General features: G+C 39.7%; 1 protein-coding gene across 1 annotated transcript in view; it reads right to left on the reverse strand.

Annotated features, from left to right (window-relative positions):
- Positions 1–10034: 10034 nt before the first annotated feature.
- METTL15 (methyltransferase like 15) overlaps positions 10035–15805 on the reverse strand; it is a 277974-nt gene continuing 272203 nt past the window's right edge. The window contains exon 6 of the mRNA XM_030200687.1: positions 10035–11340. Within this exon, the coding sequence (XP_030056547.1) occupies positions 10907–11340 (434 nt within the window). The 3' untranslated portion in view covers positions 10035–10906. The remainder of the gene's footprint in view (positions 11341–15805) is intronic.

Raw genomic sequence — 15805 nt, forward strand, 5'->3', positions numbered from 1 at the left:
TGGATCCTTCTAACATCACGTGGAGGGGCATAATCGAAAGTGGGTGCCCATCTCTGTGGGCGGCCATGCGAAGGGGCGGGACAACCCGTATTTTCGAAAAAAGATGGGCACCCATCTTTTTTTTGATAATACGGTTGTGAGGGGCAAACGCCTAGGATTTGGGCATTTTTGAGCTGGGCGCTATCAGTTTTCAGCAATAATAGAAACCGAAGGCGCCCAGCTCAAAAACGAACAAATCCAAGGCATTGGGTCATGGGAGGGGCCAGAATTTGTAGTGCACTGATCCCCCTCACATGCCAGGACACCAACTGGGCACCCTAGGGGGCACTTTTACAAATTAAAATTAAAAATAGCTCCCAGGTGCATAGCACCCTTCCCTTGTGTGCTGAGCCCCCCCCCCCCCAAAACCCACTGCCCACAAGTCTACACCATTACCATAGCCCTAAGGGGTGCAGGGGGCACCTACATGTAGGTACAGTGGGTTTTGAGAGGGGGGGGGGTTGGAGGGATCAACATTAACCAGCACAAGTGGAACAGGTAGGGGGGATGGGCCTGGGTCCACCTGCCTGACGTCCACTGCACCCACTAACAACTGCTCCAGGGACCTGCATACTGCTGTCAGGGAGCTGGGTATGACATTTGAGGCTCGCATACAGGCTGTCAAAAGAAGTTTTTAAAGTTCTTTTTTTTGTGGTGGGAGGGGGTTAGTGACCACTGGGGGAGTAAGGGGAGGTCATCCCCGATTCCCTCCGGTGGTCATCTGGCCAGTTGGGGCACTTTTTTGGGACTTGGGTCGTGAAAAAAAAAAGGGTCCAGCAAAAGCGACCCAAATTCTCGCTTCTGCCGCCCTTCTCTCCTCGGCTGATAAACACGCCCCAGTCCCGCCTTCACCACGCCTCTGACACGCACCAATCAACTTTGTTTGTTCCCGTGACGGAGTGCAGTTGAAGACGCCCAAAATCAGCTTTCGATTATACCGATTTGGGCACCTCTGTGAGATGGGCACCCATCTCCCGATTTGGGTCGAAATAAGGGCGCTCATCACTTTCGAAAATAAGGCCGATGGCCTACTGAAGTGTCCACATTTTTAATGTCTAACTTTAATACTTGGAGAACTTTCACAAGATATTACATCTGAATGGCACAATCTATCTTGTAAGTTCATATTATGGCTATATAACATCAAAAATCATACCTCATACAATGCAGGAACTACGTTGAGAATCTTGTGATGATTTTTAATGATCCATGCAAAGTACACAGGTCAATGCATCCTCTGTGAAATTCTGGACATGTTATTCATTTAAAGACAGTAACTTGGTGTAATTCACTTAATCACATTTATGCCATAATGTGTCTGTGGAAATTGTTGTATATTGGGCAAACATCTAGAAGCTTTAAAACTAGGTTGATAGAAGATCATGTTTTTGATGATCTCAAAAGTATGGTCAGACTTAACCACCCAGGCCCACCTGTGGCTACGCCACTGTCAGGAATGAACACTGGCTCCCTGTTAATTACCACATTGAATTTAAGATTCTTCTTTTCACTTTTCAAAGTCTTTAATCTGGATATACCAAATTCCTTTGTCATTTTCTTGTTCCTTATTCCCTAACAAGGACCCTATGCTCATCTCAACCCCATTTGGGTGCCCTTTACTGAATCTGGGTCTTTTCTGTGTTGAAGAAATGTAAATAATTTTTTGTTTCAAAAATGCTATCAAGGAGTTTAGTTTCATTAGTTTATTTTTGCTAATTGTTATATAATTTTGCAAACCACTTCAAGCTTTATCTTATAGGGAAGAGGTGGTATATAAGTATGATGATTAGGTTAGATTATTGCCTTAGAAAAGTTTGAATACTGGTCATACCATGGCCACAAAACTAAAGCAAACAAAAATATTTTATGTGAGCAGCTTAAACAAATTGCATTCCGTGTTAGTGCACACTAATAATGTCAATGCACCTTTGTAAAGGGCCCATTAAAATCCTGATCCACTAAGCATTTTCCTCCACTTCAGCGAATGTGAAAAGTTTTAGTAGATCAGAGTTTGCCAGAATGGCAAATGATTTCCAAAAAATGTTCATAAACAGACAGGAATAACTTCAGTTCTGCACATCACACAATAGTGAGTGGCAATGAATGTAATAGCTCTTCACATCGGCCTCTTTAGTTACTTCAATAGCTCAATTATCCATTATCTATTCAAGGCAAATAGACTATTTCCTGCTGGTCCAGAAGACTAAACAAATACCATGATCAGTGATTATCACTATGAATGTATGATCAGGTACTCCATAACGACAAAATAACACAGAGGCTGGTAGCACTTATATTAACAGAGTTATTGCTGTACCAACTTTTAAGAATAGTCCACTTTATCTGGCAGAGAGCACTCTTGTCTTGGGGAAGAATATTTTCAAAGTCACATACCCCCTTAAAAGGGACTGATTGAAAATTCCTCTCAGCAAATGTAATGAACAGTATGCATGGCATCTACATTTTTAGTTGCTTAAAAGAGGGTTGTTCATGGTTGTGCTTAAGGTCAGGAGACACAAACTGTATGCTGACAAGCAGCTAAGGGATGAACGAATAGTAATAAGGCAAACACCAAAAGACAGATATTATGCATATAGAAAAAGAACTGTTGGTCTTCAACCCTCAGTCAAGTGGAAAAATTAAATAATCCAGGCAACCGATCACCTGTGGAATGTGGGAGTTGTAAGAGAAGTAAACTTGAGTTTTGATGGTCAAGATCACAAATGTGATTAATTTAATATGAATATTTATATTATGCTATACCATGAAGATTATGACAAGATTCCCAAAAATAGCAATCAACGATACAAAACATCCTTTTACAAAATAAATTTCATCCACAAGTTTTAGCAAACATACAAAACATCCTCCTACAATAATAAAATACACCAAATAAAAGGCCTGTTTAAGGTGCTAAAAATTAGCGTGCGTGAACAGTGTAGACACCCATAGGAATATTATAGGCATCTAAATGGTTAGTGAGTGCAAAGCATTAGCACATGATAAAATGCTAACACACGGCTTAGTAAACAGGGTTCAAAGTACATAAACAAATTAGTGAGGTGCATTTGATTGAAACATGGGAAATGCTGTTTCACATCTTTTCTTAACCCAAAAGGGCAGGAAAAAAAACCTGAAACGTCAGAATTCTTTCCAGTGTCATTAATTTTTTTCCCCTGTGTTAATAGCTATCAGTCACAAGCCAGGTTAAAATCTCAGACTTAACCACAAGAATAAGTTTTATAACAAAAAAGGCATTGGGTCTAGGGGAGGAAATTTTCCTTTTAATTCCATAACTAATTTCTTCACTCTCTCCACAGACAATTTTTAGAATTCTTCTATAACTACTGCTGGTGCATTCCCATTTCCAATATGCCCAGCAACCTGCCTCACATCCAATTTAATATTTTCCACTTTTTTCCCCAAAATTGCCATTTTACTCGCATCTTCTTTTGTTGCCTTAAAATTATCTTTATCCTCGCCACTGCCTCGGGTACAACGTAAAGGTCTCTTTTACTGTAGTATTTTTAGCTCACAGTAGAAATCAGCTGGCAGTAAATGCTAAGACGCGGCATTTACCACCAGCTGATTACTACTGTAAGCTAAAAACACTACTGTGGCTTAATAAAAGATTGAAGTCTATTTGGATGGGAGAATAACTTGAGGACCTGAACCTGTAACTTGCATTAAACTTGGAACTGGGAAGGTGATTAAGGGGGTCTTTTACTAAAGTTTAGCTCGAGTTATCTGCAGGGCCCATAGGAATAAAATCCATCCTAAATACCAGTTAATCAAAATTTTACACCGAATCTTCACTAAACATAATTCTGTACTTCCCGACTGCCCATACTAATCAATAAGATTGAAGTTTAATATTCCTGATTGTCCAAGTTAATCTATTCACAATTGAATTTAATCTAACACCTTTATGTCTGATTACAAATAATGCACTTTCTGTAACTGTATACCTAATCCTCTCTATCTCCTTCACCTTAAATATGTATTTCTCTTCCGGAATTGGTGATAATAATAAAAAAAAAACTAAATCTTTCAAATCAAAACTCAAATGGATCTTTAAAAAAACAAAACATCATCCCTGACAGTGTCCTCATATCCCCACTGCTGTTGCTTAAAAATCTGTATAAATAGGACACCAAGTCATTTTCAAAGCACTTACAAACTTTTAAGTCTAAGTGCTTTGAAAATAAGCCTCTAAATATAAGAGCTTTTAAGGGATGCATGTTGCAACCAGGGTACCTCTTAGTGCAGCCAATGACAGAACAATCTCCTCCAGCCACAGGCTCCCGGTACAGTCAAGAAGTAAATGTCCACCAGCAATTTCAATCTTAAGGACTTTATTCCATGCAGGTTTCTAGTAGAGCTGATACACAGTTCCAACAGCAGCATTCACCTTCAATCTTAAGCACATGTAAGCCACCTGAAAGTGTATGGCAGTCCCCTTTAAGCAGTAGGCTATCAGCACATACCAGGATTCAATACAGGCTCACAGTCAGCTCCAGTCTGGGCTCTTTATACAGTGCACAATAAACAGTAGTTCAATTCCAAATAGAAACAGTTCATTCAGTTCATCATCACAGTTAAATCACAAAGCAGCAGTTTCTACCTTCTACTCTCTTTACCTTGAGGAGAGTTCAATAATTTAGGGCCTCTTCATAACCAAGGGATTTCACCCTGCATCAGCTTCACTGGTAAATTAAATACTATTAGGGACCTCTCGTACCCAAGGCTTTTCAGCCTGCAACTGCTTCTCTCCCTGGGACTCCTCCCCACCTGCCTAATCAATCCCTGGCTTCTGCTCTCACAACCAATCATTCTCCTTCCATTAGCTTCCCCCACACCCATACCAGCTGAGTTAAGCATTAGACTAATGATGATCTCCTGCACACAGGGTTTCCTATCTCTCTTTCCCCCTAGTGGCAGCCAATCTACACATCCTGCCAGCTTACACCCACGTCTTCCCCTATTGCAGCTAGGAGTCCAGTCCGGGTTCCTCATCTCACCCCCCCCCCCCCTGGCTCCTTGCCTGCAATGCCTTCAGGGACTTCTATTTCAAACTGACACTGCCTTAACCCAACTATCCTGGATGTGACTTTATCACAACGTACACACAGAGAAAGGAAGATATCTAGAAGCCTTCAAAACTCTGGAAACTGGAGTGTATCCTTTTTTGCTTATTTTAATAGCTTGCACGAAGATTTGTTAAATATGTGCATGAGAATCTCCAAATAAATACTAAGCTAGAGGCAGATGTACCACTAGTTTTCCTATTTATCAATTTACAAGATATCACAAAAAGGAAAACATGTTCTTCATTTACTTTTGATCAGATGTAACATAAGATTTAATTAACAAGATTTAAAAGCCCCAGGCAATGATGTTGCTTAAAGATCAGTATGCCGGTAATATTTTTTCTGCAGATGCTTTTTTGTTTGTTACTTAGGGCCTACTGGGCTGGCAACATGCTTTTTTGATTGGTTCCAGCTGGTTTAGTGAGCACATTATTCAGCGGAAGATGCACAAAGGGGCACTGCAGGCTTTTTACCATGCAGTGCAGCAAACACCACAAATCCTATGCTAATATATTTAAATGAATGTTTGACATTCAAATGTGCAATCCAAGCAACACACAGCCATTTTTGAGCGATGCAGAAAAAGGAACATTTACCTTTTACCTAAAAATTTTTAATGGGCAATCAGGAGCTGTTGTTGCATAATGGTGGCTTCTCAGCATAACAATCTGCAAGCATGGAAGGCAACAATAAGGTGGAGAATGGATAAGCTGTCGGGAACACATTACAGCTCTTTCTGCTGCACAGGAAATACATGAGCTGATTAGACAGTTTCAACACAAAAAAAAAAACTTCCCAGCAGCTGCTCTGCAGCAAACACTGTTTCCTCTGTTGCACAAGTCCAATCCTTGCCTTGATGCCATTCATGTGACCCTGGTCCCTCTGCCGGGTTCCAGCAGCAGAAAAAAGTCTGTGACGGCCTGGATGGTGCAGAGCTTTGGAACCAATACTCAAACTTACAAAAGAAATGGAAGACCAAACTTCAATGACAAAAAGGGCTCACTGAACCACAGTAAACACTATTATTGTTTCAGTTAGATAGGGAAAGGACCTCAGAAACCACCACTATTAATATTATACAGATTGTTCATTTATCGGCGTCAAAAATGTTATTAATTAAACTTTTCTTCAATCACTTCTTTCAATCAAAAATCATTTTCCTTTTAGTCAAAGAAGTAGCTCTCATTTATCTTTAAAAAAATGGCTTGTACTTCTCTTTCTTTCTATGAACTCCAACGGGTCCCATTTCACCCGAATGTCAAGCTTCCTCAGGGATCACTTATAAATTTTGATCTCCATCTACAATATAAAAATTATAACATACAATCATGTTATACTCCACGATACAATGAAAGTTTCAAAAATATGTGCTGTCAAGAGCTTTACTAGTCAACTCTCTCCCTGGCTTTACAATAGTCAAAAATGGTGCTGCTATTTCACAAGGACACCAATGCCTGCACATTCAATTATCTGGTACTTCCATCCAGCAATATCAATTTCAAACTGATGATATTAGCAAAAAGTTCAAAAAAATGATTTCCAATTTATTATGTTATTAGGACCTGCTGGTTCAAGTGATTTTAATTTATATATCCAGCGTGCCTCTCTTTGTTTTAAATGCTTCACTCTATCACCTCCCACTGTTGTTAAATGGCTACGAATTGATCACAAAACATTTTAGATCTTTGAAATCATGTTTGAAGTCTATACAATGTTGAACAATGGGTTAATTTATTCTTCCGATACGTAGATTAGATTTGTGCTCATTTATTCTCACTCTCAAAGAATGTGAGGTCATCTCAACATAGAACTTCTCACATGGACATTGTATAACATATACCACAAATTCTGTTCTACAATTTGAAAAATGCTTGATGAAATATTTCAAATTCCTTTACTTGCAAAGAAATGTCACAGACTGAACAACTACCACACTTAAAATGTCCTGCTATCACCGGATTTTTTTTTCTTTTATTCAAAACTGCAGGATCCGGTGATAGCAGGACATTTTAAGGGCCTTGTTTACTCAGATGCGTTATAGGCACCTTAGTATTTTTAACGCACGTTAACCATGTAAGAGCCAATATCCCTATAGGCACCTACATAGTTAGAATGCGCGCTAATTGTAGGCGCATTAAAAATCCTAACACACCTTTGTAAACAGGGCCCTGTCTGGTAGTAGTTCAATCTGTAACATTTCTTTGCAAGCAGAGGAATTCGTTAACCCTGTGGACAAGAAATATTTCATCAAGCATTTTTCAAACTGTAGAACAAAATTTGTGGTACATGTTGTATAATGTCCATGTGAGAAGTTCTATATAGAGATGATCTCACATTGTTTGAGAGTGAGAATGAGCATAAATCTAATCTACGTACTGGAAGAATAAATAAACCCATTTTTCAATACTGTATAGATTTTAACCATGAATTCAAAGATCTAAACTGTTTGTGATCGATTCACAGCCATTTAACAACAGAGGAGGTGATAAAGTGAAGTGTTTAAAACAAAGAGACGCACACCGGATATATAAATTAAAATCACTTGAACCAGCAGGTCTTAATAACACAACAGATGCATATATTGACGTCCTTGTTTAATAAAGTGCCATTTTTGACTTTTATTGTAAAGCCAGGGAGAGAGTTGACTAGTGAGCCTCTTGACAAGAATATACTTTTGAAACTTTCTTTGTTGTGGAGTATAACATGATTATGATTGTATGTTATAATTTTTATATTTTTTGTAGATGGAGATCAAAATTTATAAGTGAGCTGCACTAATTAATTGAAAGATATCCCTGAGGAAGCCTGACATTCGGGTGAAATAGGACCCGTTGGAGTTCATACAAAGAAAGATAAGTGCAAGCCACTTTTTTAAGATAAATGAGTTACTTCTTTAACTAAAAGGAAAGTGACTTTTGATTGAAAGAAAAGTGATTGAAGAAAAGTTTAATAAAAATTTTTTTTTTAAAGGGTTTTTGGACTGATGAATGAGAAGTAACCACAATTGACGCTGATAAACGAGCAATCTACATAATATTAACAGCGGTTGTTTCTGAAGTCCTTTCCCTATATATATAAAAAAATAATAGTGTTTACTGTGGTTTAGTGAGACCTTTTTGTTTTGGCAAAGCTTTGGAGCCCCAGTAGTGGTGTGCTGCGGAGGTGAAATCTTGTAGGTGCTATTTGCTCCGAATTTCTAGAAAGCCTGTGTCAGCTGCCTGCCACACTGGAAGAGCCAAGCTGTACTGCAAGAGACTCTGATCAGGTGGAGGGGAAGGACACGCAAGATCAGGAGGGCACCAGAGCAGGAAATGGAAGCTGGGATCCTAGGTTGTAGTGTTGCTGCTTCTCCTATGGCAGTTATCACCCTGCGAAAAAGCCCTTGTGCAGTGTGGAAGGAGAAAGTCTATTGGGGAGCTGTGGCAGCTTGATTTAAAAAAAAAAAAAAAAAAAAAAAAAGCTACACATAGCTTGTATGCGTATATGAAAGACATGTGTAGTACATCTGTTCTGAGCATACACACAGCAGCCACGCTTAGCGATTGGCTGCCCTATGCATGGATTGGCTTGAGCTGCACGGTAAAAGTCCATGCAGCTCATTTGCATGCAATTTTTTTTTTTTTAGTATTGCTCGCTATTTCCACCACTGTAATTTTTTACTGTAGTGGAAATAGCGAACGGCTCTTTCATGGGACTTTTGTGTATCAGGCCCTTAGTCTAGCAAACTAAGGGGCCTTTTTACTAAAGTATGGGAAAATCTGGGCTTAACATGTTTTAACGTGGGACTTTCCCATGTGCTATGCCCAGATTTAACACAGCTGTTAAGGAACTTTAAACAATTTTATTGCAGGTCATACGTTAATATTGTCATTAGCACACATCTGGAAAGAGTTAATACAGGAGCACTTGCCACCTTCTATTTAGGATGAGCTAGGTGCTCCTGCATTAACTCTGTTATCCGGTTAGCATGAGCTAATCATAACGTTAGCTGTATAATGTGGAAATGCCCACTCTCTGCCTATGCAAAAGAAAGAAGATCCCAAAGTCCTCCAATGACAATTATTTATTAAAAATAAGTACCCACTGTGGTCCATGTTTTGCCCATTCAGGGGTATGAACATACTGCTCAGTAGCACAGTGCTATCAGCAGCAGCAGCATCAGAGTTTCCTCAATGATTGCTATTGACAACGAGGGAACTCTGCTGCTGCTGCTGCTGCAAGAACTGTGCTACTGAGCATTGTCACAGCTTCTTTGGAGAGTAAAACTTTTTAATACTCCTACAGTGTTCCTATTCCTGAAGCAGTCCTGAGTGGGCAGAATGTGGACCAAGTCTGGTAGTTGTTTTTAATAAAGAATTATCTTTGGAGAACTTTGTTTGGGATCTGCTCTCTTTTGCATTGTCTTGGTTCAGATCCGACTCGGCTCTCTGGTGCTTGTCTCTCTCTGTCCAGGACAGGTCCCCCCCCCCCCCCCCCTTAAAAAACTCAATAATGCGCTGGTTAGTGCATGTAATCAGGCAAAAAATACTGCAAAATGCTTTAATGCATTTCTGTGCTAGCCTGTCCTCATTTGCTAACCGTGCATTAGGGCTTAATGCTCTTTAGTAAAAAGGCCACTAAGATACAAACTCCTTTTTTTAAAGGCACTCAAAATATTTTACAAAGCAAAATAAGCGTGGTCAGTGTTGAAATAAGCTAGTCTAAATCCTTATAAGTCTTAGAAATGCTTTTATAAAATGGAATGTGTGTTATATTTATGAATGACTTAATGCATTCACTATAAACTTTACAGGGAGATAAATGGAAAAAAAACACACACACACACACACACAGAGGCAAAAGAGTCTGGAAATGGTGAATGCCAAAACAGAGGTAGTCAGAAAAGATGATGGAAGAACAAACAGGAAGTCACCAAAAGCTTTATTGTGGAAAGGACCCATCACAGCTGGGTTTCGGTGAGACTGCCTACACCAGGGATTTACTATATAAAAAAAGCATTTACATTCAAACTTAAATATTAAGATTAAAAATAATGATATTTAAACTCAAAAAGATATTGTAACATACAAGAATGAATTAAATATAACATACAAGAAAGACTGCTTATGCTGTAAGTGGATAACAAATAGGTTAGAACAACATACACAACTCACTGCTTCAATGCACTACATAAAAGTTATGTTTGCAGATACTATTTTAAAAGGTTATAAAATCTAAAAATGTCCCCAAAGTCTATAAAGAGCCATGGAATAAAATAATATAGCAAAACAGGCTTAAAATTCTCATTCAATGCTATATTATTTTTTTATATATTAAGCCTGTTTTGCTATATTATTATTTTATTCCCTGTTATTCTACGCTATTAGAAATCAATGGATACAAAGCAGTGTACTGCCTTTATAAAATACTAGAGGAAAAGACTAATTTCATTTTGCCACTGAAAGTGTAGTGGAAGCATGGAACAGCCTCCTGTTGGCTACAGTGGAAACAAACATATAGAACAGGCACAGAGGATCTCAGAGGGCGAGGAAGGGATTGTAGAGCTTAGCAGCTGGAATGGATGGTTAGACTGGATAGGCCATACAATCTTTATATGCCATCAAGTTTTACTTCGAGCACAAGTTAGCAGATGAACTAGAACTGGGGGAGGTCCTGCCCTTCTTCTCTTCACATGAATACTTTCTACAAGACGCATATTGTCATACTACTGTGACAGTTATTTTAATATCCAAAATACATAAAAGGTGAAAGGTTATTTGAAACAAAATTGAGCAGTTTTAGACCTTTATAGCTCCTCTTAGTTTAGCAGATCGCACCCTTGGATTATCTTGAATCTCATGGAACTGGGGTGTCAATACTTTTTTTTGTATAACTGTCCAATTCGATTGTGTACTTGGGAATTCTTCCTCGTCCTCTTGTCTAACCAAACTCTTGTGTCTTATCTTCTGTCTTATAGAAAGGTTGGGCTTTTCTGTCAAGTCAATTCCATACAGAAATCGTTTGATGATGCGATCCTCCAGTGAATGAAAAGAAATGGTGACTAGCCGCCCACCAGGCTTTAGAAACATTTGAGCTGTCTTAAGTCCTGTATACAGTTCATTGAGTTCATCATTGACAAATATTCTTAAAGCTTGAAAAGCTTTGGTAGCAACATGAGCTGGTCTCTGAAGTAAATCTTTCCGTGCATACAGAGATGCTTCTGGAAAAGCACCTGTTACAGATAAAAAGATGAACACGTGAATGTTTTCCCAGTATCATAAATAACTATCATAATAATTCAAACGTGAAGTAGAAAAACCACGTTAAACCTGGCAGCCCCCACTATCTCTTTGGAAAATCCCCTATTGAGGGAACATCCTTTTTAATCCCCTGCTTTCCTTCTCTGTCTAGAGTGATGTGGTAGGTGTGTCAGTCCATTTTCAGATCTGAAGAAGGCGGGTTACCTTTGAAAGCTAATCAAAAAATGTATTGTTAGTCCAATAAAAAGGTATCATCTTATTTTCTTTTCTATGTTTTGTTTTATTTCTATTTATTATCTTCTCTATCTAATGTTGCTGTGTTTCAGATTCATAAACCATTTTAGTCAAACAGAATATCTAAGTTTAAGGTTGTAGTCTTAGGATACAATGTTCAGGTTCCTAAAAGCCACAACTGGTCAATTCATGGCTGTATGAAAGGTTTCAGTTGATTGGTTATAGTTACATTTTATTTGATATACCAGCATTTGTAGTTTACAGTGGTTTACAATAAAATCAAAACACGGAAACACCATCAATCATACATAGGCATAAGAGTACATGATTCAGTAAGGAAGAATTGGTACCTAATATTCAGGGTCCTGTACACATGCAATCAAGACAGAACGTGGTTCGTCACCACCTGGCAGTAAAGGGAGGTCACAAATTTTCACCAAAGCCAACCTGAATTGGTGGTTTTGGGGGGCTGCCTTGAACTTGGGAAAGGCAAGCTCAAGGTGAAGAGTTGATGGAATGGAGTCCCACAGAGATAGGGCAATACAGTAGAAGGAAGATTGTCTAGTGGACTAGCCTAGCAGTGCTTGGTGAAGAGATATGTAAACATCTGTCTTTTAGGGACCTTAGGAGTCTGGGAGGTGTGTATTGGGTTAATGCTGATGAAAAATATGGAGAGATTCCTGAAAACAAAATAGTAAGGAAGACTTTATTGGTAAACAAAATAATTAAAAAGCAGAATGCCTGATGGTCGTGTTTTGACCAGTAGGGACTGCTTCAGGGGCTCAACATTACCTTATGGTGTAATTCATTCACTTCACCATAAGCATTACAGGACCTTCAACCCCCAGAGGAGGGTCACTGTGCTGGCAGCACCTCCAACCCTGATGGTTGGAGGCCCTGTAATGCCTATGGTGAGATGAATGAATTACACCATAAGGTAATGTTGAGCTCCTGAAGCAGTTCTTGCTGGGCGTTCTACTTTTTAATTATTTTGTTAGGAATTAATAGGAAAGGAATGGAAAACAAAAATGAGAATGTTATAATGCCTTTGTATCAGTCCACAGTGCGACCACATCTCTCATACTGTGTGCAATTCTGGTCATCGCATCTTAAAAAAGATATAGTAGAATTAGAAGAGGTACAGAGAAGGGCAACAAAAATGAAGAAAGGCTAAAGTGGCTAGGGCTCTTTAACTTGATAACTTGAAGAACAGAAGGCTGAGGGGAGATATGCTAGTGGTCTATAAAATACTGAGTGGAATGGACAGGGTAGATGTGAATCACTTGTTTACTCTTTTCAAAAATACTAGGACTACAGGGAATGCAATGAAGCTACTAAATAGTAAATTTAAAACAACCCGGAAAAAAAGCCATTAAGATGCAGTGGCGTTCCTAGGGGGGCTGACACCTGGGGCGGATCGCCGATGCGCCCCCCCCCCCCGGGCGAAAGGACACCCCCCCCCCCGCAAAAGAACCCCTCCCCGGGTGCACGCCGCTGGAGGGGGGGGGGTGCCGCGCGAGCCTGTCCTTCGTTCGTTCCATGCTCCCTCTGAACCGGAACATGAGGTAACCTGTTCCGGGGCAGAGGGAGCATGGAAACGAACAAAGGACAGGCGCGCGCGGCGGCCCCCCCCCCCCCCCCCCCCCCAGCAGCGTGCACCCGGGGTGGACCGCACCCACTACCCCCCCCCCCCCCCCCCCCCCCCCCAGGAACGCCACTGTCAAGATGGAATTAGGAAAATCCACTGCTTACTTTCTAGGATAAATAGCATAAAATCTGCTTTACTGTTCTGGGATCTTGTCAGGTACTTGTGACCTGGATTGGCCACTGTTGGAAACAGGATGCTAGGTATTATGGACCTTCTGTCTCTGTATGACAACACTTAGGGCCTCTTTTACAAAGCGGTGCTACCGATTCTTGGTGCAGCAAATGAGAAAAAGCCCATTCAATTCCTATGGGCTTCCTCTCATTTGCCATGCGGAATCAGTAGCACAGCTTTGTAAAAGAGGTCCTTATGTTTTTATGTTCTTTGCTCAAGTTGGTCAATAAGTGGGAGAGAGTATTTCTTAGACAGGTTCTTCCCACTGCCTTGACACAATGGCAGGTGGCTTTTAACAATTCAATGGTGATGGAAAAAAGTATTAGCCAAGCTGCTGGGAGTCTTTTCTAAAGATCTGGTGTCTCCGTCTGGATTTCTTGCCATATATAAACTACAAACTGCCCAGAATACAGCTGCTAGGCTAATTTATGGTACATCGCAATTCGAAAGTTCAAGATCACTGCGTGAGAAACTGCACTGGCTTCCTGTCAAGGACTGAATTACTTTTAAATTTTGCACTCTGGTACATAAAATCATCTACGCTGAAGCCCCAACATATATGGACACCCTTATCAGCTTGCCACCTAGGAGCTCTCACAGATCAGCTCGTTCGTACCTAAATCTCCATTACCCAGTATATAGTGGCCTCAAGTATAAGACCACCTATGCATCCACCTTCTCCTATGTTAGCGCTCATTTATGGAATGGTCTACCTAAATTGGTGAAACTTACTCCTGATCACCCGACCTTCAAAAAAACGCCTCAAGACCTTTTTATTTGGAAAAGCTTACGCTCAAATCCCACCTAGCATCTCTTACTTCTGAACTGTCTCTGTCAAGGCGTCATATTGATCACCACTACTCTTTCTTTTTTTCCCTTCTTTGCTTTTACCCTTTCTCTCTAACACTTCTAAGAAACTGATTGTTTGCTGAATTGATGTATTTTTTTTTTTTTTTACAGACCATTGTAAGCCACATTGAGCCTGCCCATGGGTGGGAAATTGTGGGATATAAATGCTATAAATAAATAAATATATGGAAAGAAAAACTCATTGATACTTAGGGATTTTGGTAGATTACAGCCAATGCTCTCTAGCTCATGTGATGCAAGATTGGTCTAATGAAGTTGGACCTAGAGGGTGGGGTGGAAAGAGGACTTGGTGGGAGGTAGGGGAGGTGTTAGTGAGTTTCTCTGTTGTTCTGTTATAGAATTATTCTTCAATGCAAGACCTAAGGGCAGTAGAGACCCCCACTGACTCCCAAGCCTGGTCCCCTGACTCCCTGGTGTGCAATGTCCTCCCATCTTTGCCTCAGAGTTGTTTTTGGCATATCTCCATAACAGTTATTCTGTTTAATATCTGTACCACATAGTGCTGAGTATGTTTGCGCTATGAGCTGCCCAAAATCCCACTCTATTCTCACAGGACTGAGAGACCACCATGCAGTTCAAGTTTACTGAGAGCTATGTGGTGCTGACAGAAAACAAAAAAGCTGTTCATAATATGGAAACACAAACAAGTGACTTGAGAAGGTATAGGGGGAAATTAAAAATAGGAGTGAGAGCCAGGAAGGTAGAGGTTGACAGGGTGTCTGCCACTTTGTTTGGTGATGATCTTGGTTCTCACACTGAATTTTGGCTCATGCTAGAAAAATAGCAAAGGTCTCTGCACATGATATGTATAAGAAACAATATATGCAATGCCATTTGTTCATATATCTCTCATGAAATATCGCTTTCTCTCATAAATAGTATTTTGGAGCCTCCATATGTTATTAAATTTGAGCTTTGGGATATAGAGAATATTGAGACAAAGTAGCCCCCTGTTCAGGAATAAGCTGTGACTTAAGTACTATTTGAGATTCTGTCAGGTACTTGTGACCTGAATTAGCCACTGCTGCAAGCAGGATACTGGGCTGGATGGACCATTGGTCTGACCCAGTATGACTATTCTTATGTTCTTATGACTCTTGGAACTATTTGACTTGGATTTACTGATTCTGTGTGTTCACCCCTCACTTTGAGTAGCTGTACATAAGATAAAACAATCCAAACATATACTTAAAAATTAGACTTTGTAAATCCTCATCCTGAAGACAAATTATATTGTTTTCATGTTCATTTTTATGATATACTCCAGATATAAACTGCTTTAATGTTTGTTTTGATCATAAAACATATTCCTAGTGCACAAACTCTGGAGCTCTCTCATTATATGGTTATGCTTAAATTAATTTTAACTCTAACCACTGTAAAATTACTATGTACTCATCTTAGAGAACAAAGACACAGTTAACACATTTGAAAACATTATCTAAACCAGGGTTATCCAACCTTTTTCTATCAGGGGCCACATTTTATATTTTGTAACATCTGGAGAGTCAAAA

Source organism: Microcaecilia unicolor, chromosome 4 (assembly GCF_901765095.1).
Source record: "Microcaecilia unicolor chromosome 4, aMicUni1.1, whole genome shotgun sequence".
Lineage (NCBI taxonomy): Eukaryota > Metazoa > Chordata > Amphibia > Gymnophiona > Siphonopidae > Microcaecilia > Microcaecilia unicolor.